The sequence below is a fragment of the Canis lupus genome, chromosome 3 (assembly GCF_048164855.1).
Source record: "Canis lupus baileyi chromosome 3, mCanLup2.hap1, whole genome shotgun sequence".
Classification (NCBI taxonomy): Eukaryota; Metazoa; Chordata; class Mammalia; order Carnivora; family Canidae; genus Canis; species Canis lupus.
Window position 1 is genome coordinate 12,473,911 of NC_132840.1, and position 26,937 is coordinate 12,500,847.

Consider the following 26,937-nt stretch of genomic DNA (forward strand, 5'->3'; position numbering starts at 1 on the left):
CGGAAGCGCGAAATGGGAACCAAGATGGCGGATCTCGATTCCCCTCCGAAGCTGTCAGGGGTTTCTCTGCCTGAGGGGATGGGAGGAGGCCGCTGCTCGGAAATCTCCACCGAGCTCATTCGCTCCCTAACCGAGCTGCAGGAGCTGGAGGCTGTATACGAACGGCTCTGCGGCGAGGAGGTGTGGGGCTGAGCCCGGGGCAGTGGGTAGGAGCCGTCAGTCGTGGGAAATCCGGGCTGTGGGAAGTTCTTTCTCTGCCTTTGCTGAGGGAAACAAAAAAAGCATAAATTGAAAAAGGAGTGTAGTTGAGCGTATTAGGGGGGACGTGACGTCTCTGTTCCCTTGGTCTGATGTCCCTAAGTTTGTTTTCCCTGTTATCTGGCGATCTCCTTCGCTCCCCTTGATTGCCCAGGCCCTTGGTGGAAATTTCTTGGCCAAAGCAGTTAGACTGACAGCGTATGTCAACTCGCTTGTTTCTCGAAATAAGAATAAGTAAATAAGTCTTTCATTGACTTAGCAATATAAAAATCATGAAACGCAAAAAAAAAAATTATGAAACGCTTTCACCGTGTTACCTCAGTTAAGCAGGAAGTCATCGCAAATAAACTCGAAGCGTTTTGCGACTTTTGGGGATGCAATTTAGGTAGTTAGCGTTTAGGTAAATGCACAGGTTTGTAGAAGTTTGAGGTCTTAAGACAGGCACAACTGTCTAATCTTGGACTAGTCCCTTTCACCTCTTGCACCTCTGCATTGTGTCAGATAAGGAACATGGCTTGCAACCTCCATTTTCCGTGGCAACCTGATGCTATCAATATATTTTTTAAAATCATTTGGGTTCTTTGCCACTCAGAAGAGAGAGATCCAAGCTCTGATCTAAAAGATCAGAGCTGGTAGCTGTTCCTGAAACCAGACTTTTAATTCAGATTTAATTGAGTACAAAAGGCAGCAGGAGGGAGAGGGGATTATTGATATCTAAGAATATTCTCAAATATTAACGTGCACCAACTCGAGCAGTTTGATAACATTTTTTTCAGCAAGTTGTGCTTTATAAAGTTCAGTACTCCCAACAGTACTACGCGTGCATTCATTGAGTCCATGTTTAAGGTGAAATTAAGACCATCTTATGGAATAATATTAGTTCTGTATTTGTATTTGATGAATGTCAAAGGGGAAGTTTCCCTCTGAATCCTACTGAGTTATTTTAATAGAAATGTATAACTGATATTGATGGCTATTAATGAACAATATTTCACATACTATGTTAAGCACTTTATGTTTGTTGCCTTGTTTGGCTCATACAGCAGTCCTATAGGATATGTATTACATTCTACAGATGAAGAAAGTCAAGCATTTAAGGTTAATGTCAGTTGCAGTAATGCAGCATATAACTTGGCTGAGAGGATTATGTATTTATCCCTTCTGGGTACTAACTGTACACTATGAAGAGACTTTTTTAACTACCACTTTGAAAGTTTCATTTGTTTAGGCATTATATATATTTTTTAAAGATTTTATTTATTTATTCATAGAGTCAGAGAGAGAGAGAGAGGCAGAGACACAGGCAGAGGGAGAAGCAGGCATCATTCAGAGAGCCCAATGTGGGACTCGATCCAGGGTCCCCAGGATCACCCCCTGGGCTGAAGGCAGTGCTAAACCGCTGACCCACCCGGCTGCCCTAGGCGTTATATTTTAGATGCCTTCCTGTGTTAGATACTATGCTAACTATATTGAATAAGAGTTTATTTCCTTCCTTTGTGGTATTCATCTGCTAGATGAGAATAAAATATACAGAAGGTATCAATCATTATGCAATGTGATAAATACAAAAATGAAGTATTGTTTGTTTAAGTTGTAAGAGAATTAAGTGAAAGACATTTGAAATGGGATTCACCCTTCAGCTAAGTGGTTGAGTTACATAACTCTTAAGGTTCCTTCTGATTAAGACGCCTGAGTGGCTCAGTGGTTGAGCGTCTGGCTTGGGCTCAGGTCATGATCCCAAGGTCCAGAGATTGAGCCCCACATCAGGCTCCCCAAAAGGAGCCTGCTGCTTTTCCCTCTGCCTATCTCTCTCTCTCTCTCTCTCTCTCTCTCTCTCTCTGACTCTCATGAATAAATAGAATCTTAAAAAAAAAAAAAAAAAAGGTTTCTTCTGACCATTCTGATGACAAAATGATTGTGTTTCAGAAAGTGGTGGAGAGAGAACTGGATGCTCTTTTGGAACAGCAAAATACCATTGAAAGTAAAATGGTTACTCTCCACCGAATGGGGTGAGTCTCCATCTCAGCAAGACCTATTGTAATTCCAACAAGTTCTGCTGGATAAATTCCTGTTTTTCCTAACTTTCTATTATAAAATGCCATCTAATTTTGAAATTTGAGGATTATTTCAAGGTTAAGTAAATACTTAAGGTACGCCTAGTCACATGGTTCTAAAAGTGTCTTCGGACCAGTAAGTACCAGAATCTTTGAGAAACTTGTTGGAAATGCAAATTATGAGGCCCCACTCAAAACCTACTGAACCAGAAAGAAACTCTGGGGGTAGAACCTGGGAATCTGACAAGCTTTTCACAAGCACACCAAGTGATCCTGATGTGTGGTTCAAGTTTTGAGAACCACTGTTTTTACAAACTTTGTGTATTTGCTAGTCATAAAAATTGCTCTTTTAACCTCATCACCCTCTTTGATTGTTGGTTAGTGCATTTTATACTCCACAGTGGGGAGTATTTGTTCTCTAGTTCTTTAGCAGTACCTATTTAGGGGAGTCTTTAGTATATAAAAGTAATTTTTTTACTTAGTATAGGCCTGAGTTTCAGTAAAATACTCTTCAGAAAAAGCTGTGAGTAGAGTGAACTGAGCTAAAAGTTGTGAGAAGGTATAAAGACAGTAGAAATCATAGTCACCATCTGTAAAAAATTTTCTATCTCTTACTCTGACCTTCTACCCCTATGGATATGTGTGTGCTGATATGTGTCTCCAGTCCCAACCTGCAGTTGATTGAAGGAGATGCAAAGCAGCTAGCTGGGATGATCACCTTTACCTGCAACCTAGCCGAGAATGTGTCCAGCAAAGTCCGTCAGCTTGACTTGGCCAAGGTAATCTCATTGAACTTCTGATGTTTGAAGTTAGCAGAGCACAGTACAAAAGCCGCCACATTAGAAATTAGAGCAGCACCATTCAATATAAATCTAATGCAAAATACCAAAACCCGACAAAGATACCACAAGAAAGCGTCAGACCAATACCTCTTATGAATAAAGACATAAAAACCCTCAACAATACCAGCAAAGCAAATCTAGCAACATATAAAAAGGATTGTACTATGATCAAGTAGAATCTATCCCAGGATCGCAGGCTTGTGTTAACATCTGAAACCCAAATAATATAATCCACTGTATCAAAAGAATAAAGGATAACAACCACATAATCCTCTCATAAGCTCAGAAAAAGCATAAACTCAAAAGACTGGTAGTAAAAGGGAACTTCCTCAACCTGATAAAGGCCATCTATGGGGACACCTGGGTGGCTCAGCGGTTGAGCATCTGCCTTCAGCTCAGGGCGTAATCCCAGGGATCAAGTCCCATGTCGGGCTCCCGGCAGGGAACCTACTTCTCCCTCTGCCTGTGTCTCTGCCTCTCTCTCTGTGTCTCTCATGAATAAATAAAATCTTTTATAAATAAATACATAACATACGTACATACATAACTATAAACCGGTATTGACATATTTTGCCACCTTTATTTCTATACTAAGTCTTTGAAATCCAGTGTGTGATTTACACATCCTAATTTGGACTGGCCACATCTCAATTACTCAATGGCCACAGATCATTAATGACTACTGTAGCGAATAGCACAAGATCTGGGCTCTTGAATAAGTCAGTCCCAGCCTCCTTTTACCCCCTGTGAAATAGCATAACTTGCTGATCTATTTGTTGAGATTCTGCAAAAGTAACTTAACAATACATTATAGCCACACAGCCACCAAGTCACATGTTAAGGTTTCTTTAAAATATTCTTGCTTATTCTAGAGGCATCTGGCCGGCTCAGTGGGAAGAGTGTGTAACTCTTGATCTCAGGGTTGTGAGTTCTAGGCCCACATTGGGTATAGAAATTATTTAAATAAATAAAACTTTATTTTTTATTTTTTTTAAAGATTTTATTTATTTATTCATGAGAAACACAGGGCGGGGGAGGCAGAGACACAGGCAGAGGGAGAAGAGAAGCAGGCTCCATGTAGGGAGCCTGACATGGGACTCGATCACAGGACTCTAGGATCACACCCTGGGCCAAAGGCAGACGTTCAACCGCTGAGCCACCCAGGTGTCCCTAAATAAAACTTTTAAAAAAAAATCTTGCTTATTCTAAAGGAAGAATACTTTCTACATGTTTCACCTATTTTATTATTTGGTTTATAATGTCCTCTTCTCAAATATTAAGTACACTCTGATTCCATTATTAATTTAACAACATAAGTCAAATATAAATATGCCTTGTCCCTGTTCCTGCTTCCATTAAAATGAATGATTTGGTCACATAAATAAAGTTGTATGATACTTATTAGTGTTATTGATCATCACCGATAACAGTTTTGTGAGTGGTAGTGGTTTTGGTTCAGGGCCTCTGGTTAACCGGATTCTGCCCCAGAATCTCTGTACCTTCTGAACAGATGTTTTGCAAGAATAGGACATTTTTTCTAAGCATCAAGTCTTTTTGCAGAATCGCCTCTATCAAGCCATTCAGAGAGCTGACGATATCTTGGACCTGAAATTCTGCATGGATGGAGTTCAGACTGCTTTGAGGAATGAAGATTATGAGCAGGCTGCAGCCCACATTCATCGCTATTTGTGCCTGGACAAGTCAGTCATTGAGCTCAGCCGACAGGGCAAAGAAGGTGAGCATCCATCCCAAACTGTTGATTTCTACGGTCATTACAAGCATTTGTAATGTGTATTGGTAAGCACCTATAATTTCTGGTCTAGTTACAAGCAGCTATAATCAGAACAAGACAAACTCAACCAAGAAAAGGGCAACTTAGGCAATTTCCTTGTCCAATACTCAACCTATATAGGTCATAGACCACCCTAGGGCAGGTGCTGTTATTCCCATTTTATAGAAAAGGAAACTGAATCCAGATCTGCTGTTCCTCTGGCCAGTGGGTTCTTTCCACTTGACCATATCACTTACTTATAAAATTAAATTCTTAGCCCTGCTTCTTAGGCCTTCTGTGATTTCAACCCACCCTGTCTTTCTCATCTTGTTTCATGCTATTCATTCATACATCCTTTCACTGTGCATATATAGAGCCCTTTTTATGCCAGAGTATTACTTGTAATACTTTAAAAAATACTTTTTTCATCTTTTTGTTTCTGTTCCTTTGTTTCATTATGTTCCTTCTATTCAGGTATCAAAACTCTACCCATCTTTAAAAGATGGGATATCATTTCTAGGAAGACCTTTATAATTACTTCAACCAAAAACTTGACTCGTGGACACTATTCTTATACACTTACCGTACACTTAGTTTGTTACATCTATTTATGCATGGATCTTATTTCTTTTGCTTGATTGTAATTTCTATGTATATTTCGAATGAATAGTGGTACACAAAGTGGCATAGAACTGACATAGTACCATTCTTTACATTCATTCCCATTTCTCCCCATTGTGCAGGCAGCATGATTGATGCTAACCTGAAATTGCTACAGGAAGCTGAGCAGCGTCTCAAAGCCATCGTAACAGAGAAGTTTGCAATCGCTACTAAAGAAGGGGATCTGCCCCAGGTGGAACGCTTCTTCAAGATCTTCCCACTGCTGGGTCTGCATGAGGAGGGATTAAGCAAGTTCTCAGAATACCTTTGCAAGCAGGTATGGCCCCTGACTGCTTGGTAGGATAGTGGTATGGTTCACTGACTATAGATTGGGGCACTGTATAGATCTAGTTTCTGTGGATATGTTCTCTCTTCTGGATTTAACTCCCCCTTTCTTGCTCTCACTGTAGCCTAGCAGGACTGAATGCACACATTCATTCAGCACTTATCTAGGCATGACCTAGACATCTACTGATATACATTCATTTCCAACAGACCAAGTGAAACCATAGGAAAATTAAAATGTAAATTCTGTGATAAGTTGAATCACCCTTTTTAAGCTATCAGCCAGGGCCTGGCTTCTTTTAAGAACATTCAGAGTTTTTTGTTAGTCATTTTAAGACTTCATAACCAGGCTTGAGTATCAAAATCAGCCACATTGAAATGAAGGAGGTGAGGTCACTTAAGGTTAAATCTTGAAAAAGAAACAAGTTTCAGTTAAAGCCTCAGCATCTTCCCTTTGATCTTAGATGGAAAGAAGCAAAGCTCAGCAGGCATGAGTGCAAAGGTTATTGTTTGTAACTATATATCAGAATGCATCCTGCCACTTCCCCCCAAAATTCTCTATAATGGAACACTGCTCTTCATTAAGAAAAATGAGTTCCATATGTGCTGACATATTTCAGTCTCTGACATATAGTTAAGTTAACAACTATATGCAGCATTTCTGCTTAAAATGATAGGTGTCAATAAAAATGTTTGCATAAGTATAGGGCATTTTTCAAAGGGTTAACAACAGTTATCTCTTGAGAGGAGACTTAGGAGACTGAGAAACCAAGGGAAGAACTGCTTTTCACTGAACATTCCTTTATTCCTTTGGAATGTTTAAGTGTGTGTCTTACCCATTCTAAAAAAAAATTAATTAAAGGTGCACCTGGGTGGCTCAGTCAGTTAAGTGTCTGCCTTTGGCTTAAGTCATGATCTCAGGGTCCTAGGATTGAGCCCCGCCTTGAGCTCCCTGCTCAGCGGGGAGTCTGTGTCTCCCTCTGGCCCTCCCCCTGCTCATGCTCCCTCTCTTTCTCTCTCTCTCAAAATGAATAAATAAAATCTTTTAAAATAATTAATTAGAATTAAATATTATAAATAAATAAATAAATAAATAAATAAATAAATAAATAAATAAATAAAATATAATATAAGCGGGGGGGTGGAGGACTGGCACTTTTTTTTTATCAGTACTTTGCCACCTGGGACCTAGAAATGGCTTCTGCTTTTAATCCTTTAAAAATCCCTCTGCAGGGATCCCTGGGTGGCGCAGCGGTTTGGCGCCTGCCTTTGGCCCAGGGCGTGATCCTGAAGACCCAGGATCGAATCCTACATCAGGCTCCCGGTGCATGGGGCCTGCTTCTCCCTCTGCCTATGTCTCTGCCTCTCTCTCTCTCTGTGACTATCATAAAAAAAAAAAAAAAAATCCCTCTGCAGTACCCAGATTTGTTGTCCTGCTCAATTGAAGCACCATTAATGATAACTTTGAGTTAAACTTTGAGGTGATTACTGGAAGTGGGGATTCTTTTCTTTGGCAATATATATATCTTCAAAGTAAAGGAAAGCATTATTTATATCTCTGAGTTGAAGAAGAGTTACTGCTGTGCTCAAGTTCTTTGTCTTGCCTGAGGCCCAGACAACTCCGAGCTTAAGAGAGGTTCCTCTGTGCTGCCTAGGCTTTCAAGGATCAAAGCAAACATGGGAAAAAGAAAGTCAGTGGGAGGTCTTTTTGGAAAACTGAGGCTAGCCTTTGATTTGAGAACTGTCTGTGGATTTTCCACTTTTTTCAGGTGGCCAGTAAAGCTGAGGAGAATCTGCTGTTGGTGCTGGGGACGGACATGAGTGATCGGAGAGCTGCAGTCATCTTTGCAGATACACTCACTCTTCTTTTTGAAGGCAAGCCTCTTTCTCCATTTGAAGAAGACTAAAGATGTTTCTGCCTAACACCCACATCCTAGCTTTTCTTCTCTCCCCACTAGCCTGATGCCTTTAGTTTAATCCTGTAGCTTGCTGTGTATTGATACATCGGAGAATTAACTTTCTTTTTTCTTTTAAAGATTTTATTTATTTGAGAGAGAGAATGTGCACAAGCAGGGAGAAGGAGAAAGAGAGAGAGAAGCAGACTCCCTACTGAGCAAGGAGTCCAATGTGGAGATTGATCCCAAGACCTTAAGATCATGACCTGAGCCAAAGGCAGATACCTAACAAGCTGAAGGCATAGCCACCCAGGAGCCTCTGTAGAATTATCCTTCTTTCTTTCTTTCCTTTTTTCTTTCTTTCTTAGAGATAAAGAGAGGCAAAGACATAAGCAGAGGGAGAAGCAGGCTCCCTGCGAGGAGCCCGATGCAGGACTCCATCCCAGGACTCCAGGGTCATGACCTGAGCCAAAGCCAGATGCTCAACCATGAGCCACCCAGGTGCCCTTAGAATTAATTAACTTTCTAATTAAGTATCTAAATAGGAAAAATTAGAGTCTCTCAAGTGTTTTGATCCTCCCCAGCCCTCAAAACCCAAATGCTAAGAGTAAATTTAACCCTAAAGTAAATTATTGGGAGGACAGTGATGCTGATTTCCAAAAATACTCCTATTAAACTATCAGTATAGAGGCGCCTGGGTGGCTCAGTCAGTTGAACATCTGCCTTTGGCTCAGGTCCTGATCTTTGGGACCTGGGATCAAGCCTGGCCTCCCTGCTCAGCAGGGAGCCTGCTTCTTCCTCTTCCTCTGCCTGCAGCTCCCCCTGCTTGTGCTCTTGCTCTCTCTCACTCTCTCAAATAAATAAATAAAATCTTAAAAAAAAACAAAACTATCAGTGTAATGTAAATGCCTTCTGGTTTACCAAGCACTGCAGTGTTTAAATGGCAACTCCCAGCACTGGCAAGAACCACTTGTAATTTATTTTAGGAGTTAAAATTGCCTTAAAGCATTGAACTAGACCCCAGATCAGTCCCGGATAGAGGAAAGGAGTTTATTTTATGGGAAGAATATTTGGAATCCAGTCTTCTCATTTTCTCCATTGTAGGTATTGCCCGCATTGTAGAGACCCACCAACCAATAGTGGAGACCTATTATGGACCAGGGAGACTTTACACCCTGATAAAATATCTGCAGGTGGAATGTGACAGACAGGTGGAAAAGGTGGTGGACAAGTTCATCAAACAAAGGGACTACCACCAGCAGGTAAGCAGGGGAAGCTGCAGGTGGGTTTGGAAACAGTGTGAGCCATTGATACTGAATACAATAAATTGGAGGTGGGGTAGGGAAGGGATGAAAAAAGAGGTAGATAGAAAAATAAGTGCTGAATGCAAACTGCATCTTGCCTGTCACCAGCTTACTTTGGATTTAAGGTATTCTCAAGATGATACAGTGCAAAATTGAGAAAGAAGTAGAAAGGGCTTCCTGGAAGAAACAAATAGAAACATTAGAGCACCTCTCTATCTCAGAATGTGCAACAGTGCCTTCTGCTGATATAAGGAAAATTTTACTTAAGTTCCTGTTAAGTGTTAAGTAATTTGTCTGAGATTTCTCCTTAGTTCCTTTTTTTTTTTCTTCTTAGTTCCTTAAGTGCTCACAATAACACTTGCTTTTCCATGAACTTTTTTTCTCCTTTGAGCAGAGGAAGTAAGAGTAGGATTTAGAAATACAAGTAACCCATACAGTTTTACTTGTAGAACTCTAGGCGACTAGGCAGTAGTTCATTAGAACATCATTAACATCACTTTTAAGTGCAATAATAGAGATGAGCATTAGCATCTAAAGCAAAAGTAAATCTTTGGCCTATCTTCCTAATAGCTTACTGTTAAGCAAACTGAACTCAAACATTCTTGTATGCCCAAACTTTGGAGGGACCAGCAAGAGGAAGATAGAAGGAGGGTGGGGAAGAGCATTTTCATTTCTTTGGTGTATTGCAGTTCCGGCATGTCCAGAACAGCTTGATGAGAAATTCTACAACAGAAAAAATAGAACCAAGGTAATAATCCTCTTTTCTTCAGCCCATGGGAATTTGGATTGGTAATTGTGCACCATTCTGAGACTACTTTATTACAATGTGGTCTGTGTTTTAAAAATATTTTATCTATGACTCAAGCTTTTACTTTTGTCTAATAAAAGTAATATGCTTGTTAAAAGAAAATTCAAACATAAAATTGTATTCATTCGATCACTAAATTTTTACTGAGTACACATTATGGGTCAAACACTAGTCTTTGGTACTGGGATGTGACAGCAAGCAAAGTAAGCAAACCAAACAGTCATTCTTTCCTTGTGGCATTTGTAGTCTATAAAGTAGATAATAATAGCTAACATATATATAGTGTTTACTATATGGCATACATTGTTCTAAGCACTTAAATAATCCAGTCATTTATTCCAGCCTCTGTACTGTTGTCATTTTGGCTGGATAACTCTTTGTTATGGAGGACTGTGCTGTGCATTGTAAGATGTTTGGTAGCATTCTTGGCCTCCACCCTCTCACGAGATGCTGGTAGCCTGATGTTTCCAGACACTGCCAAATGTCTTGGGGGCAAAATTACCTTCATTTGAGGATCACTTATTTAATCCAGAAGCATTTTTTACAGAGGAGACTAAAGCCTGAAGAGGTTAAGTAATTGGCCCAAGGTCATACAGCTAGAAGACTACAGACCAGAAATAGAATCCAAGTAGTCAGACTCTAGAATTCATGTTGTTAATCATTATGATATACTAAGTGTAGGGTACAGAAGAGCATATAATAAAGGGATATAACTTAAGCTGATAAAGTTCAAGGAAAAATCTCTGAGGAAATGACCTTAGATCTGAGGCCTTAAGAGTAACTAGACATAAGAGATAAAGAGTTGGGGCGCCTGGGTAGCTCGGCAGTTGAGCGTCTGCCTTTGGCTCAGGGTGTGATCCCGGGGCCCTGGGATCAAGTTCCGCATTGGACTCCCCATTGGGAGCCTGCTTCTCCCTCTGCCTGTGTCTCTACCTCTCTCTCTCTCTCATTAATAAATAAAATATTTAAAAAAAAAAAAAAAAGGTAGAGTTTTCCAGGTAGAGCAGGAAAAGCATGGGCAAAGTCTCTGTGTATTTGAAAAACTAAAAGGACAGTGTAGCTGAAGTACAGAATTGGACAGAGCCTCATATGAGGTGAATCCAAAGAGGTCATTAGAGTCAGGCCAATCAGGGTCCTATATTATAAGCCCTATAGAAATCATGTGATTACAGTATGACCAGATCTATGTTTTAAAAAGATCTCCTGAATAAATAAATAAATAAATAAATATAAAATAAAATAAAATAAAATAAAATAAAATAAAATAAAATAAAATAAAATAAAAAGATCTCCTGGAGTTCAATGTGGAAAATGAGCTGATTTGTGTATATAATGTAAGGGAGGGGTTCAACTTCATTCTTTTTATTATGGATATCCGTCATTATCCCAGCACAATTTGTTGAAAAGATTATTCTTAGTCAATTGTCTGACCACTCTTATTGGAAATCAATTAATTGTAAATGTGAAGATTTCTAGACTCTCAGCTAATCTATATGCATATCCTTTTGCCAGTACCACCCTGTCTTCACTGTTGTAGCCTTATAGTAAGTTTTTAAATTGGGAAGTATGAATCCTACAACTTTGTTGTTTTTTTCAAGTTTGTTTTGGCTCTTCCTCTGGGTAGATGAATGGGTGTGGGACACAGTTTAATAGTGTATTCTAAAATCTCACCACTAAATAAGAGGTTGGGGAGATGTGTTTCCTTTCATGTGATGCATAAATAATTTTTACTCCAATCACTAACAAAAATACACATCCCAGTGTCTTATTCAGCCCCTGACAGTATTTTAACAGGTGATGGTTCAGGTAAAACAGATAAGTGGAATATGTGGTTGACAGCTGTCTGAGTTCAGTCGGGCCAGCAGAGCCAAGATGATCATCTGGCAGAGCTGACTCTTCTGGGCCCAGTGGGAGAGGGAGTTTGAGACTATGTTTGCCCTCCTGCTTATTCCTTCTGTTCCATGTATCTCAGGGAACTGGACCCTATCCTGACTGAGGTCACCCTTATGAATGCCCGTAGTGAGCTATACTTACGCTTCCTCAGGAAGAGGATCAGCTCTGACTTTGAGGTGGGGGACTCCATGGTCTCAGAAGAAGTAAAGCAAGGTAAACGGCATTTCCTGGGAGGAAATATTTTCTGGGAGGGCTAGGACAGAGTTGGCACTGTTTTCTAATGGTTAAACCACAGATCTCTTAACAAAATAACTAGAGCTTCTAGCCTCTGTGGTCTGTGGGCAAACTGACTCCCAAAAGGAAAGCTAGAATTACTAAATATTAGAATTGGACTGTATCTTTGAGCCTATTTAGTCATCTTACAGGTGAGGAAACCTAATACTCAGAATGGTTAATTTTCCTCTGATTTTTTTCTCCATACCATGTTTCCTTGCCAGCTCTGAGTTAGGTTTAGCATTTAAATAGGTGAAACGGCACCTGGCTGGCTCAGTCAATGGAGCATATGCCTCTTGATGTTAGGATTATAGATTTGAGCCCCACATTGGGTGTAGAGATTACTTAAAAGTAAAATCTTTAAAAAATAATAATAATGAATAAACTTAGTAAGTGATTTGTATACATGACATATAGGTAGAGCAAAAAGATATACTTAATTCCATAAGGGAACTTTTGGAAGTTATAGGAATATTCTAAAACTGGATTGTAACTACTGTTACAAAACTTTTTAAAGTTACTGCTAAGAAAACATTGAAATGTACACATACAAGGTATGAATTTTATGGTATATAAATAATACTTCAGGGGCACCTGGGTGGCTCAGTTGGTTAAGTGACCTTTGGCTCAGGTCATGATCCCAGCTCCTAGGATCAAGCCCCGTTTTAGGCTCCCTGCTCAGTGGGGAGTCTTCTTGTTCCGCTCCCTTTAGCCCTCACCCCACTCATGCTCATGCATGTACACACTCTCTCAAATAAATAAAATTTTTTTAAAAACTTCAATATTTAGTCATAATACTGAAGAAAGAATATATAGTATAAAGAGTATATGAAAAGAGTATATAGTGTAAAGAAAGCCTTTCACTCCCTCCCTCAGTCTTCCAGTTCCTCCAGTCAAAAGTTTTGAACGGGGCAGCCTGGATGGCTCAGCAGTTTAGTGCTGCCTTCAGCCCAGGGCGTGATCCTAGAGATCCAGGATCAAGTCCCACATCAGGCTCCCCGCATGGAGCCTGCTTCTCCCTCTGCCTGTGTCTCTGCCTCTCTCTCTCTGTATCTCTTATGAATAATAAATAATTTTTTTTAAATCTTTAAAAATAAATAAAAAGTCAAAAAAAATCTTTTTTAAGTTTTGAACGGGGGATCCCTGGGTGGCGCAGCGGTTTGGCGCCTGCCTTTGGCCCAGGGCGCGATCCTGGAGACCCGGGATCGAATCCCGCATCTGGCTCCCGGTGCATGGAGCCTGCTTCTCCCTCTGCCTATGTCTCTGCCTCTCTCTCTCTCTCTCTCTCTCTGTGACTATCATAAATAAATAAAAATTAAAAATAAAAATAAAAAAATAAAGTTTTGAACGGATAAAATACATTGAAAAAATATGCGCCACAGTCTTGTTTTATTTACAAATTGATTCTCCAGGTATTTAAGAAGACTATTTAATTCCTGCTAGTGAAGTACATGCAGGATTCTCTGAACTAGAGACTTGAAACTAACACAGGATCTGTGGCATTCTATATAACTTGTTTCAATAATACATGGCAAGGGAATTTTTATATGACCCAGAATGGTATTGCTTTGATTTGGTGTTTAAGGGAGGTTATATGCTCATTTGGAGTTTGGTGCTCATTGCTATTCATAATGACTGTCCAATACAGTAGCCACCAGCCCCATGTGACTGTTTAAATTTACATTTAACTAAAATTAGGAATTCAGTTTCTCAGTCACATTAGCCACATTTCAGGTGCTTAATAGCGGCTACCATATTAGACAACACAAAACACTGTAATCATCACAGAAAATTCTGTTGGACCAACACTGGTTTAGAGAATGTGAGTGTGTGACTCTTGATCTCAGGGTTGTGAGTTCAAGCCCTATGTTGAGTACAGGGATTACTTAAAAATAAAATATTTTTTAAAAATCACCATAATCTCCAATAACTGTGGTTTCCAATTATCTCGAATAAGGACAAAACATTTAGAAATAACCCAGGTGTCTAAAAATAGAGTTTTGTTTTTTTTTTAAATAGAGTTTTAAAAAATTTGGACGATCTGCTTGATAAAGTATCACACAGGCATTAAAAATAAGTAAGCTTTAAAAAAAAGAAGGTGGGCACCCCAGGTGGCTCAGCGGTTTAGCACCGCCTTCAGCCCAGGGCATGATCCTGGAGACCCGGGATTGAGTCCCACATCCATCCCTGCATGGAGCCTGCTTCTCCCTCTACCTGTCTCTCTCTCTCTCTCTATGTCTCTCTGTTTCTCCCTCTGCCTGTCTCTCTCCCTATGTCTCTCATGAATAAATAAATAAAATATTTTTTTTTTAAGATTTATTTATTTATTCATTCAGAGAGAGCGAGAGAGAGGCAGAGACACAGGCAGAGGAAAAAGCAGGCCCCATGCAGGAAGCCCGATGCTGGACTCGATCCCGGGTCTCCAGGATCACACCCCAGGCTGCAGGCGGCACTAAACCGCTGTGCCACCGGGGCTGCCCAATAAATAAAATCTTAAAAAAAAAAGCAGCTACGAACATTGAAAATATATCTTTTTTAAAAATTTTTGTGTTTGAGTATAGTTGACACACAATGTTACAGTAGTTTCAGATATATATGATATAATTTTTTTAAATATTTATTTATGTTAGGGAGAGAAAGAAGGAGTGTGTATGTTCAAGTGCAGGAGTAGGAGGAGGGGCAGAGGGAGAGGGAAGGAGACAATCCTCAAGCAGACTCCTTGCTGAGCATGGAGTCCTATGTTCACCTTGATTGGAGCCCTATGCCAACCTTGATCTCAGCCCTAAGATCATAATCTGAGCCAAAACCAAGAGTCACATGCTCAACTGACTGAGCTATCCAGGCTCCCCAAAGAGTATAGGATACAATTTTTTAAAGCAGAGTACAAAATTGTATCTGTACTGTGATTATAACCATGTAAATTATGCATAGATTGGGAACAAAGACTAGAAGGAACCTGGGAAAATGAAAACCGTTGAACCTTCTCTCTTGGGGAAGAAAGGTGAGTGTCCCTTTCTTGACTGTTCCCTAGAGCACCAGAAGTCTCTGGACAAACTCCTTAATAACTGCCTATTGAGCTGCACCATGCAGGAGCTAATTGGCTTCTATATTACCATGGAGGAGTACTTCATGAGGGAGACTGTCAATAAGGTAGGACAGAGGACACATCCCTTGGAAATGGGGCTTCCTGTCTAAGAAGGAAATGGCTAAAGCATGTCACATTTCTTGGTCCTGCTTTGAGAATATCCTTGCATGCAGACGGAGCAGTACCCCTTTGTATGGTTAGAGGGCATTTTTGGAGTTGGCATGTCCTCCAAAGACCCAGCTAGGTTGTCTTTCCCAAGGATCACAAAAGAACACCTCAGCTCCTCAAGGAACCTATCTGTGCCCTGCCTCCCTGAAGGTATGTGGGTGAGGAACCTTGGGGAAGAAGGGCCTCTCCTGATGTCTTACATTCTATGTAACAAATGTCCCCAGGGCAAAGGGCCTGAAAATTTAATGTCCTGTTTTGACAAGAAGGATCCACACCAAGTTGTGACCAGAGTAAGCCATGTTGGGAGAAACAAGGACAAGCTCAAAAGGGAGCAGAACCATCTAGAACAGTGGCAGAACTGGAGCCCTTATGGCTGCTTTGCCTTTCGGTTAGGCTGTGGCTCTGGACACCTATGAGAAAGGCCAGTTGACATCCAGCATGGTGGATGATGTCTTCTACATTGTTAAAAAGTGCATTGGACGGGCTCTGTCTAGCTCCAGCATCGACTGTCTCTGTGCCATGATCAACCTTGCTACTACAGAGCTGGAGTCTGACTTCAGGTAGGTTTGACTCCCTTTCTACTTTCTAGGAAGCAAAAAGGTCCTAGTTGTGATTGATTCCTGAGGCCCATGTTGCTTCCTTTTCTTCCATATGATTCTAGTTCAGTGCTATCTAGAATATAAGCTCCTATTCATGGTACAGCATCCTTGGCTCCAGGCAGCTTTACAGCAGCCACATATCTTACAAGCCAAATCTGTGATCCCTGCACTGGATTAGAAGGGTTATTAGCCCTCAGACCTAGGAAAGAGAACAGGCAGCTTCAGTTGAAGGCAGTAGTTGTAATATAGCAGTTATAGTTACCATTGCTACAGGCCAGGCACTATGCCAATTTCCTGCTCTTATTCAGTCCTGATAACAACCCTGTGAGGCAGGAACCATTATAGATGAGGAAACTAGGGCTCAGGGAGATCATACACCTCATAAATGGTGGAATATGTAATAGATCCCAGAACTAACTCCCAAAACCTATTCTATTCTCTCACCACTTACATGGTATTGCCTTTCACTAAGCTGTTTACTAAGCCTTCTCTTGAGCTTGTTGGAGCTCAGTGGTGATAACTGAAATCCTCATAGAGAGAAAAGAATTGGCCAGTGTCCTCTATATGTTCTTATCATATAGGTGCCTTTGAAAAGGTATTGGTCTCTTTCATACCCTGGATGCTCAAGTTCTCCTACAGTGATCTCAAGGATTGGTTATTCCCCCCAAAGAGCAGTTCATGCTACTCGGTTAGGGTCTTGGGCTCCTGGTCCTGCTGTCCTGGAAGCCAATTGAATGCTGTCAATCTCCATGTGCCATTCTTCCCCCCCCCCCCCCCCGCCCCGCCAGGGATGTTCTGTGTAACAAGCTGAGGATGGGCTTCCCAGCCACCACCTTACAGGACATCCAGCGCGGGGTGACGAGTGCCGTGAACATCATGCACAGCAGCCTCCAGCAAGGCAAATTTGACACAAAAGGCATTGAGAGCACTGACGAGGCCAAGCTATCCTTCCTGGTAGGTAGTCCCATAGGTTGAGAGCTGGTCCATTTATTTCAAGAAGTTAAATTATGACCTCTAAGCCACAGTATAATTAGCTTTCAACTAGAGACTTTTCATCTAGTGTCTCTATAGAAGGAAAACTCCTTTAAGGAAAGCTCCTCCGAGAAGGTTCTGAAATCACTTCTTATCTAGGGACCTATTTCTGAGCTGCCCAATCCAGGATATCACTGTTCCCTGCCTGGAAGGCTGGGCACCTCAGCCCTCCTGAGTGCTCATTCCCAAGAGCACTATGAAGCTGTTCAGGGTATCAAGCTTGGTTTGTATCTGCCACAGAATCAACTGTAATATCTGTGCCAAGCCTCCAGACCACTTTTCTGAGGGCGGTCCCCAACATGGGTGGATACTGATCATTTAGGCCTACCAGGGCTGTTTACCTAGTTCACTTCTTAGGCTTTCAATTTCCTCAGAAATATTACCTTCTTTTTTTTTTTTAAGATTTTATTTACTTATTCATGAGAGACAGAGAAAGAGGGCAGAGACATAGAGGAAGAAGCAGGCTCCACACAGGAAGGCCAATGTAGGACTCGATCCCAGGACCCAGGATCATGCCCTGAGCCAAAGGCAGATGCTCAACCACTGAGCCACCCAGGCATCCCAAAACATGACCTTTTTAAAGCCTTCAGCCAGAGTGACAGATAAGATGAAGCAGTGAATCTTACCAGTTGTATGACAGCTGGGAAGGGAGAAGCATAGAAGGATGAAAGGATTTATACAAGGTTAACAGCCAGTTTGTGATGAACCAAAAGAATACAGAAGAGTCCTGAGCCTGTAATCAGCTCTTTCTGGCAGGTGTTGTCTTCGCATGAGTGGTAACAGTGCTGTCAGAGGTCATTCTGCTCTACCCCCACATTGGCCAGAGTCTGAGTCTACTTGGCACCTGGGGTTCAGAGTCTGAAGGAAACATCCAAAAGCAGAGCTCTCAGTAGTCTATAGATGGGGGTCTCTGAACACCCTGGGGTTGGATGCCAAACATGTCCCTTTTTTTTCCTTATCTGAAAGCAGCATCCTTAGCTTTTATCAGCTTCTTAAAGTGTCTATGACCCCAAAAGAATTAAGAGCTGTTATTTTCAGAGACAGAAGCATAAACACACTGTGTTCTACCCACCTGTGCAAGGGAACCCACAGTAACTCATCCTCAGACAAATTCATTCTGGAGTCTATTTAGGCCGCCCCACTCTCTTCCTTTTTTTTTTTTTTTTTAAGATTTTATTTATTTATTCATGAGAGACACACACAGAGAGAGAGAGAGGCAGAGACACAGGCAGAGGGAGAAGCAGGCTCCACACAGGGAGCCCGATGCAGGACTCGATCCCGGGACTCCAGGATCACACCCTGGGCCAAAGGCAGGCGATAAACCGCTAAGCCACCCAGGGATCCCCTCCACTCTCTTCCTGTCACTGAAAATATTTTCCCTGAGCATGGGTGATTGGAGATGTCCTGGTTGTTCCAAGAAAGAGGATCATCTCCAAGAAGCTTCTGAAATCCGACACCATTGGACAACTTTGCCAAAATGTCTGGCAGCCAGCTTCATATGATCATGAACCAACTTAAATTTTTCATTTTGTTTGCATTCGTTATTTCATTTTCTATAGAACTTACTTTTATTTTTTCGTTTCTCTGCTCAAAAATGGTTCCTACTAACGACCACCTGAAAGCTTTTTTGGTGGTTTGTTAACAGCCCCCTGAGTCCTTCCCATCCTGTCACTCTAGTGCCATTGTCCTCTACTTGTCCCACAAGTCCCCATTACACTGGCTGCCACTCAGACAGCTTCATTGTTTGAGGGCCCAGAAGATAAGGCCAACAAGAAAGGTGATGCTAAATGCTTGGTGACAGGTTTCTAGTTTTCCCGATGCCAAGTACTTAAAATGTCATCACTCCCACTGCAGCGCCTATTTCTTATGTCACCTTGATTCATTTGGCTGTCAAGATGAATTCCCCAATGGTGCTGACATATCAGTCGTCATGAGCCAGGGATAAGCCTAGTGAATCCATGCTTACAAGGACTGTCAGTAAAAGGAAACTCTGAAATCAATACCTTTTGAACTCAAATCCATTTTCCCCTTATGGTAGATTTTTCTTATACCCTTAAATGCCTTGGAAACATTTAAGTTGTGGCCTTCATCCTTGAGCTGTCATGACAGTCATGACAGTGCACTTATTTCTCTGGAAGCTTGTGATTTTAGCAGCCTTGTGTGTGGCATGCTAACAAAAGGCATGCAGTCTTATCCATCCCCCATGGAAGCGACCTTAGCAGCACTGTCAACAACGCGATCTTTCAGTATTGGCTGCAGGACAGTGATAAGGGAAGCACTCTTGGGAACCCAAGAAGGCCATCCTAATCTCAATCCCTGGGGTTCTGGGATTCTTCTTTTACCCCCAGATCCTGACACTTCTGACTCCTCTCTTGAAAACTGGCTCCTGGGAAGATACCTGGGTGGCTCAGCAGTTTAGCACCTGCCTTTGGCCCAGGGCGTGATCCGGGAGTCCCGGGATCGAGTCACACATCGGGCTCTCTGGCATGAAGCCTACTTTTCCCTCTGCCTGTGTCTCTGCGTCTCTCTCTCTCTCTGTCTCTCATGAATAAATAAATAAAATCTTAAAAAAAAAAAAATTGGCTCCCTGCTACCTCACCCCTGCCTTCACGGTCATGCCACCACTTCAGAGACAATATGATTCTCTCAGATCCTAGTTCCATCCCCACAGCCTCTAGATTAATATTCCCAAGCCACAGCTGTGCTCATGCAGCATTCACCTGGGAGGTAGTAATCCTCAGTGCCACCCCATTGGCCACAGGAGAGCATAGCTACCAAGTCCCAGTCTGACTTAGCTCATATCTACAGCTTTACTCTTGCCATTTCCTGCAGATATCTGTGCAATGACTCTGCTGATCCCCAAATATGTTTTAGGGTTTCCTGCCACTCTGCAACTGTGTTTATGCTATCCTTTCTGCAGAACACGTTCATTTATTCATTCATTTAACAAATACTGAGATGCTTCTATGTATCAGGCACCATTCTAAGATCTAGAACTGGACTGCCCAGTGTAATTAATAGCCAGGAGGCAGAGGTGGCTATTTAAATTTAAATTTAAACCAAAAATCCACTTCCTGAGTTAACTAGCCATATTTCAAATGCTCACTAGCCTAATGTACAGATGGCTAAGGACTACTGTACCAGACAGTTTTAGAATATTTCCATCATCAAGAAAGTTCTGTTGGGCAATGTTCTACTGGAGATAGAGCTCTAAAGAAAACAATAGATCCCTGCCTTCATGAAGCTTTCATTCTAGTGGGAAAGGCAAACAAGAAACAAACAAAATAATTCTGGATAATTCTAAATACCGTTAAGAAAATATCAAAGGGGATAGACAGTGCCTTAGAAAAACATTGTTATGAGCGGAAAGATCTACTCCCCCTCATTTGTCAGAATTACTCCAGCCTTTTCAAGCTGAATTAAGTTCATCTCAGTTACCAGCTCTGCCATGGAGCTTTCCTTGAATGCCTTGGACCAAAATGTTTCTTCTAAATGGCATAGCAGTTTGTGTCTTAATCATCACTTTCGTTACATGCTGTTTTTTATGACTGGTATTTCTGCTATCACTTCTTTCTTTTGTTTTCTTTTTAAGATTTTATTTATTTATTCATAGAGACAGAGAGAGAGAGAGAGGCAGAGACACAGGCAGAGGGAGAAGCAGGCTCCATGCAGAGAGCCTGACGTGGGACTCAATCCAGGGTCTCCAGGATCATGCCCTGGGCTGCAGGCGGCGCTAAACTGCTGCACCACCGGGGCTGCCCTCTGCTATCATTTCTTATGATAGAGTTATGAAAGAAGGAGCTCTTGGCTGTGAGTAGACAGACCTGATTTCTATTCCTGGCTCTAGCCCTGTGGCCTATTACAAGGCCTTTATTTTTCTGCATGGTGTTTATCATTACCTGATATTTCTTATCCATGCTCGCTTTGACAGCACATATACTGATATTTCTTATCTGATTTGCCTTCTGGAATGTGAACTCTATGCCAGGGTGGATTTCAGGAAACATTTCTTAAATGAATGTCAGCCTTTGCCTCACAGACCTGGGCTTGGAGCCCAGGACTTCTCCTAGTCCTGTGTGCCTAAACATGGAACAAAAAGACTTGAAACCTTGGGTCACTACCCTTGAGGTCAGATGGCTTTGCTACCTTAGTGTCAGGCACAGAAGGAAGGGCAAACCTAGTTCACCATTCTGCCCAGTCTGAGAACCGAGCACCCTTCCGGATGACATTGCTATGGGTGTTCCTTAGACCTCCTCTGAGCATCAGGAGTACAGCTGTAGCCAGTCTGGCACTGAAGTGGGTACAGACACTGGTAAACAGGAAGTCACATTCTTCTGTCCTCAACTCCCAGGTGACCCTGAACAACGTGGAAGTGTGCAGTGAAAACATCTCCACGCTGAAGAAGACACTGGAGGTATGGAGAAAATTGCCTATCAGTTTGCAGCAGCTGCAGCCTCTCTGGGCCTGCTTATGGAGGGGGGTACTGTGCATTCCCTGGCATCAAGCCAGTCTTCCTTCAGCCGACTTGAGGGGCTTCACTTACAATCAACCCACAAGTTAGAAGATCAAAATTCAAATTAGCACTTCCAGCACTAGTTGACCTGTGATGTCAGGCAAGTCCCTTAACTCCCTGAGCCTCAGCACACTCATCTACAAAACAGATCTCCTTCTTGCCCTGATTTGGGTTTATTGAGGGGCATAATTTAAAAGGGATTGAAAGCACTTTAAAAAATGATAAAGTAAAAAAAAAAAAGATAAAGTCCTCTAAAACTGTTAGGAAATTAAGATGAAATAGAGTTCTCCAAACCCTATACAAAGCTGTTGCTGTTACCAGTTTTTAAAGGAAGGCTACATAATGTGGTGGAAATTACTTGGGCTTGGAAGTCAGATATCCCGGAGTTCATATCTTCACTTGACTGCTGACCAGTTGTGTGGCATAAGGCAAGTTCTCTAACCTCCCAGAGCCTTAGCATCCTCATGTATAAATAGGGAGAATGATCTCTGCCTGGCAGAGTTGTGAGAATTGAATATGATAATATAGAATACCTGGTATGTAAGAGGCCGCAGGGGTAGTTAATCATCATACTAATAATTACAAGTAATAGCACAGAGCACTCATTTTGTTAACTGTTATAAAATGAGGGGCCCAACTCTCCCCCACTCCAAAACTCTGGGAGAGGAAAGAAGCCAGGCTCCTGCTACCACATTGGACACTACTCCAAGGAGGATATGTTGCTGCAGAGGCACAGGGCTCAGTGCACAGGCTGATGACAAGAGTTGGCTTCAGGATTGGGCAGACAGGCAGCCAGGAGCCAGCAAAGGCGGGAGGGCCTTGTAACTGATGGGATTCCTGAAGGAGGCTCAGGGAGAGTGGCCAGGTGGGAGTTTCAGATTAGGAATTTACCCCCAAAAGGTCTTAAAATGGAATAAAATTAAGAATGATACTTACAAAGTACCAAAAGCATAGTGGGTCTCTCACACGGTATGTGTTCAACAAGGCAGCTGTCATCATTGTTGAGTCACAGCACCTTAGATTGTATTCCTGACTTTGTCCTTAACATTGGAATATTGGATTTGGAAGGAATATTTTGGGAAATGCTAGACATTCAGAACTGAGCCAGTAGAATTAGCCAAGTGAAAGAACAGAAGTTTAGCAGAGCTGAAAAAAACCATTCCCATAAATCCCACCCACCTTAGATTGGCATTTCATGTGTATTCTTTCTGAAGCCCACCAGCAACCCTTTGACATAGGTCGGATGGTGTGATGAGGTTAAAAGACTAGGTAAAGATAGTGCATATTGGAACTGCTGTGGAACTGCTGTGGAATTAAAGCTTGTGCCTGCTGGATTCGTCCCTTTGCAGCTCTTCCACACTGCGGCTCCTGTGGTAGCCAAAACAGCACAGACTTCTAAGGAGCTCCTGGCAAACCAAAACATAATGAGTTTCAAGCAGTTCCCCTTGTGGTATTCTCTATGCCTAGGTGTAATGTGGGGGTTAGGAACAGGTACTCTGGAGCCAGAATCCCAGCTTGAATCCCAGCTCCACAACTTAACTGTTGGGAGGTGTGAGACAAATTAACTTCTCTCTGCTTCAGTTTCCTCATCTATACAAAGGGATAGTAATAGTACCTACTTCATAAAATAGGTACTTTAGTTAGTAGAAGTTATATGGCATACAGTAAGCACTTAAATTTTAACTGTGATCATGATGATCTCCTTGGGCAGCCAGACCAAATTATTTTTTAATTTTTTTTATAAAGAATTATTTATTGGAAAAAAAAAAAAGAATTATTTATTGGGGTGCCTTGGTGTTAAGAGTCAGATGCTTAACCGATTGAGCCACCCAGGTGCTCCCGGGACCAAAATTATTTAAAAAGTAGAAACTATAACAACGAAAGCTAGTGTCTCCTTAGTGTCTACTACTTGCCAGGAACTGCACTAGGCACTTTGTGCATCATCTCCTCCACCTCTCCAAACCACCATGGGGACAGAAATTTGTGTTCCCATTTTATAAACAGGGAAATTAAAGCTCAGAAGCTTTAAATCACTTGACCAAGGTCACTCAACCAATATGTAGCTAAGCCAGGATTTGAAGCAAGAATGTCTGGCTCTAAAGATATGAAAAAACTTCTGGCTTTTATGTTTCTTATTCACACTCCCTGATACAATACTCTCATCTTATAAGGAGTTAAAAGGAAACCAAATGGCTAGCCACTGGGATAGAATCTGTGTTTTCTGAAACCTAGCAAGAACTCTTGCCTAGGGGACGCCTGGGTGGCTCAGTGGTTGAGCATCTCTGCCTTCGGCTCAGGGCCTGATCCCAGGGTCCTAGGATCAGGTCCTGCACTAGGCTCCCTGCCTATGTCTCTGCCTCTGTGTCTCTCTCATGGATAAATAAATAAAATCTTAAAAAAAAAAAAAAGAACTCTTGCCTAGGATCAACTATAGCTGCTGCCAGAGAAAGCTGGAGTTGGAGAAATGGCTGGTTATACGTGGGCATCCTCTCCACCTTCCCCACACCCTGCACGGCCCAGCCATGCTTGGAAGCCTTATAACTGGGTGCTCTCCCCTAGAGTGACTGCACCAAGCTGTTCAGCCAGGGCATTGGAGGGGAGCAGGCCCAGGCCAAGTTTGACAGCTGCCTTTCTGACCTGGCTGCCGTGTCCAACAAATTCCGAGACCTCTTGCAGGTAAGCCACAGGATCAGATGCTGACTGAATCCTGTGCCTGTATGTTGCTCTGAGAATATTGTTAATGTTTTATTACTGGCTCCATATACACAAGGAAACAAGGAAGACTGAGGGAATAGCAGTAAGACACTGAACTCATGTGAGTCCCTTGAAGATTAAAGGTTTTTCAGCAGTTGTCATGCTGACAAGCCAGGATTCAGCTCTCCTTGAGTCTCCACTTGGCCCCCACAGTGCCAAGAGCCCAGAAAGGTGCTCAGAAGAATTGGAACCACGTGGTTACTCAGACCTGCTGCTTGCCCTTAGCCAAAGGTCCCGCCTAGTACCAGGCATTCAGAAATCTCTTGCGTTTGCCAAACCAGCCCCCGTGGCCTGGACCTGATTTGGCACAGATCTGCAAAGGAACAGGTTGTTTCTCTTTGATTAGCATGATCTCTGGTAGACTTTGGACAGGCCCACAGGAAAGCCTGAGAACTGGAAGAAAGCCCTGGCAGCCATGGGGTGGATGGAGCAGAAGGGAAGGGAGAGGTTTATGTGTCTTTTATGTCTGATGCGTCTCTGCCTTGTCCTTCCGCAGGAAGGGCTGACAGAGCTGAACAGCACAGCCATCAAGCCGCAAGTGCAGCCTTGGATCAACACCTTCTTATCTGTTTCCCACAACATTGAGGAGGTCAGCCTGACCATAGGCAGCCATCAGGCCCAGGATGACTCCTCATTCTCCCAACCCCCTGGCTGGAAGGCAGTGGAGCTGTCTGAACACACCAGCCCTTGCCTACTTCTCTGGCCCACTTCCCTCACCCTGGAAACTAGGTTGTTCCCAAGAAACAGGTTGTCCCTGCAGACAGAGGCTCTAAAAAACATGTGTAGGGGGTTTGCCGTGACCTGACACATCCTCTTTTATTGAGGCTTTTTGCCCTACCTATCAGACTTGGGAGTTTTTTTTTGTTTCTGTTTTTGTTTTTTTTCCGAGCCTAATGATGTCATTCCTGTAGAACATAAGATGCAAAAGGAAATAAAATGCCAGGAGCTTTACCATATTGTGTGGGCCACGGCTGCAGCCCAGGGCCATTTCCTGATTGGAAGTATGATATAAAAGCAGCAGCAGCATATGCCAGCATGAATGTCCAAGCTGCTTTTAAGCTGGATGAGTGAGGAAAGCCCTGTTTTCTTGGGTGAAAGTAGGGGTAGGGTTAATGGTACCATCTAGAGAGGCCCCCAGTAGTGACCCAGCTTGTTTCCTGAATAGGAAGAATTCAACGACTATGAGGCCAATGACCCTTGGGTACAACAGTTCATCCTTAACCTAGAGCAACAAATGGCAGAGTTCAAGGTGAGCAGGGGCTCTAGAGACCAGGGTATGGAATTACCTACCTCTGCCCAAATCAGCAGCCTTTGGCTTCTCATCTCATTCTGTTGGGAACCCCGAAAACTCTTCCAGGTCCCAGCCTGTAGACATACCCGATGGCCTCTTGTAACTGTGCTCACCCCCAGAAGACTCCTGTTGGAGGCACAGGGACTTAGGTAGGACTCCTGCTAATGTCTATCCTCTGTGTGCAGGCCAGCCTGTCCCCAGTCATCTATGACAGCCTGACCGGCCTCATGACCAGCCTTGTTGCAGTCGAGTTGGAGAGAGTGGTGCTGAAATCCACCTTTAACCGGGTAAGGTTCAGGGAGTACAGGTCCCTAGCTCTTTTGCTTTTCCTCTGAGGAAGACAAGTTCTGCAATCCGAGGACTCGCAGGCCCTCTGTCTGCTACCTGCAGCCTCTGCATATGTAACCCCAGTCCTGCCCTGGCATCTGAGGCCTTGAAGCTGACTGAGATACCACATGAGGGCAAGGCCTTGAACAGTGACTGAGCTTGTACTCCCTTGCAGCTGGGCGGTCTGCAGTTTGATAAGGAGCTGAGGTCACTAATTGCCTATCTTACCACGGTGACCACCTGGACCATCCGAGACAAGTTTGCCCGGCTCTCTCAGATGGCCACAATCCTCAATCTGGAACGGGTATGTGTGGCTCCCTTGACCTGGCGAGGGAAAGGTGATTGGGAAGACAGGCAGAGACAAAATTTGGATCCTTGCTTTTCCCTCAATGCCAAGTGTCCATGAGCAGCCCAGCCCTACAGAGCACCTTCATTCTGGGCACCACCCCTGCTCTGCCTCTGATGGAGCTCAAGGCCTCCTCTCAGGACGGCCTCTCGTTGCTGACTTGCCGCTCTTCCCCACAGGTCACGGAGATCCTAGATTACTGGGGCGCCAACTCTGGCCCATTGACGTGGCGCCTCACCCCTGCCGAAGTACGCCAGGTGCTGGCTCTGCGCATAGACTTCCGCAGCGAGGACATCAAGAGGCTGCGCCTATAGCCGCCAGGGGGAGCCCATCTGGCCCGTCATACTTCAGGTCCCATTCCCTAAGTGGCCACAGCCAAGTAGCTGAGCAAGGCTGTCTGGCTTGGGGAGCTTTGCCAGTGCAGACTGTTCCATCCATTGAGACAGCAGGAAATAAGGCTCAGCTCACTCTGCTGTCTGCACTCAGACCTGTCTGAGTGGTGCTTTGCAGGCAGCCTCTCCTCACCAAGAGTGGTGAGTCCCCCTGGGCTCCTCTAATTATGTGGGAAAGCCAAAGCAGGCCAGCTTTCTGCATGGGTGGTCGTTCTCTTCTCCTTAGATACTACAGCAAACCAGCTGCCTCCCTGCCAGTCCTAAAGGACTTGGGTATATCTGGGGACCGGGGGAATTAGGTTTACTCTGAGGAGAGTCTGTGATGTTTATGATCACCCTGAATAAAGACACTCCTTGGATGGATGCCAGCATGCTGTTTCCAGGGAG

The 26,937-nt window shown here is 42.9% G+C and overlaps 1 protein-coding gene across 2 annotated transcripts; it reads left to right on the forward strand.

Annotated features, from left to right (window-relative positions):
- Positions 1-26,913, forward strand: COG4 (component of oligomeric golgi complex 4). 2 transcript variants are annotated; one of them, XM_072818065.1, is made up of 19 exons: positions 1-180; positions 2,185-2,267; positions 2,977-3,091; positions 4,715-4,889; positions 5,669-5,862; positions 7,640-7,745; positions 8,870-9,027; positions 9,759-9,817; positions 11,850-11,983; positions 15,075-15,193; positions 15,690-15,856; positions 16,684-16,849; positions 21,279-21,341; positions 24,000-24,116; positions 24,691-24,783; positions 25,360-25,443; positions 25,671-25,772; positions 25,988-26,116; positions 26,338-26,913. In XM_072818065.1, exons 1-19 carry the CDS (start codon positions 13-15, stop codon positions 26,470-26,472), a joined length of 2,367 nt encoding a protein of 788 aa, XP_072674166.1. In that variant the 5' UTR covers positions 1-12; the 3' UTR covers positions 26,473-26,913. The 2 variants fall into 2 exon arrangements, with proteins under 2 accessions (XP_072674166.1, XP_072674177.1); XM_072818076.1 differs by having other exon boundaries at positions 5-206.
- Positions 26,914-26,937: the final 24 nt, after the last annotated feature.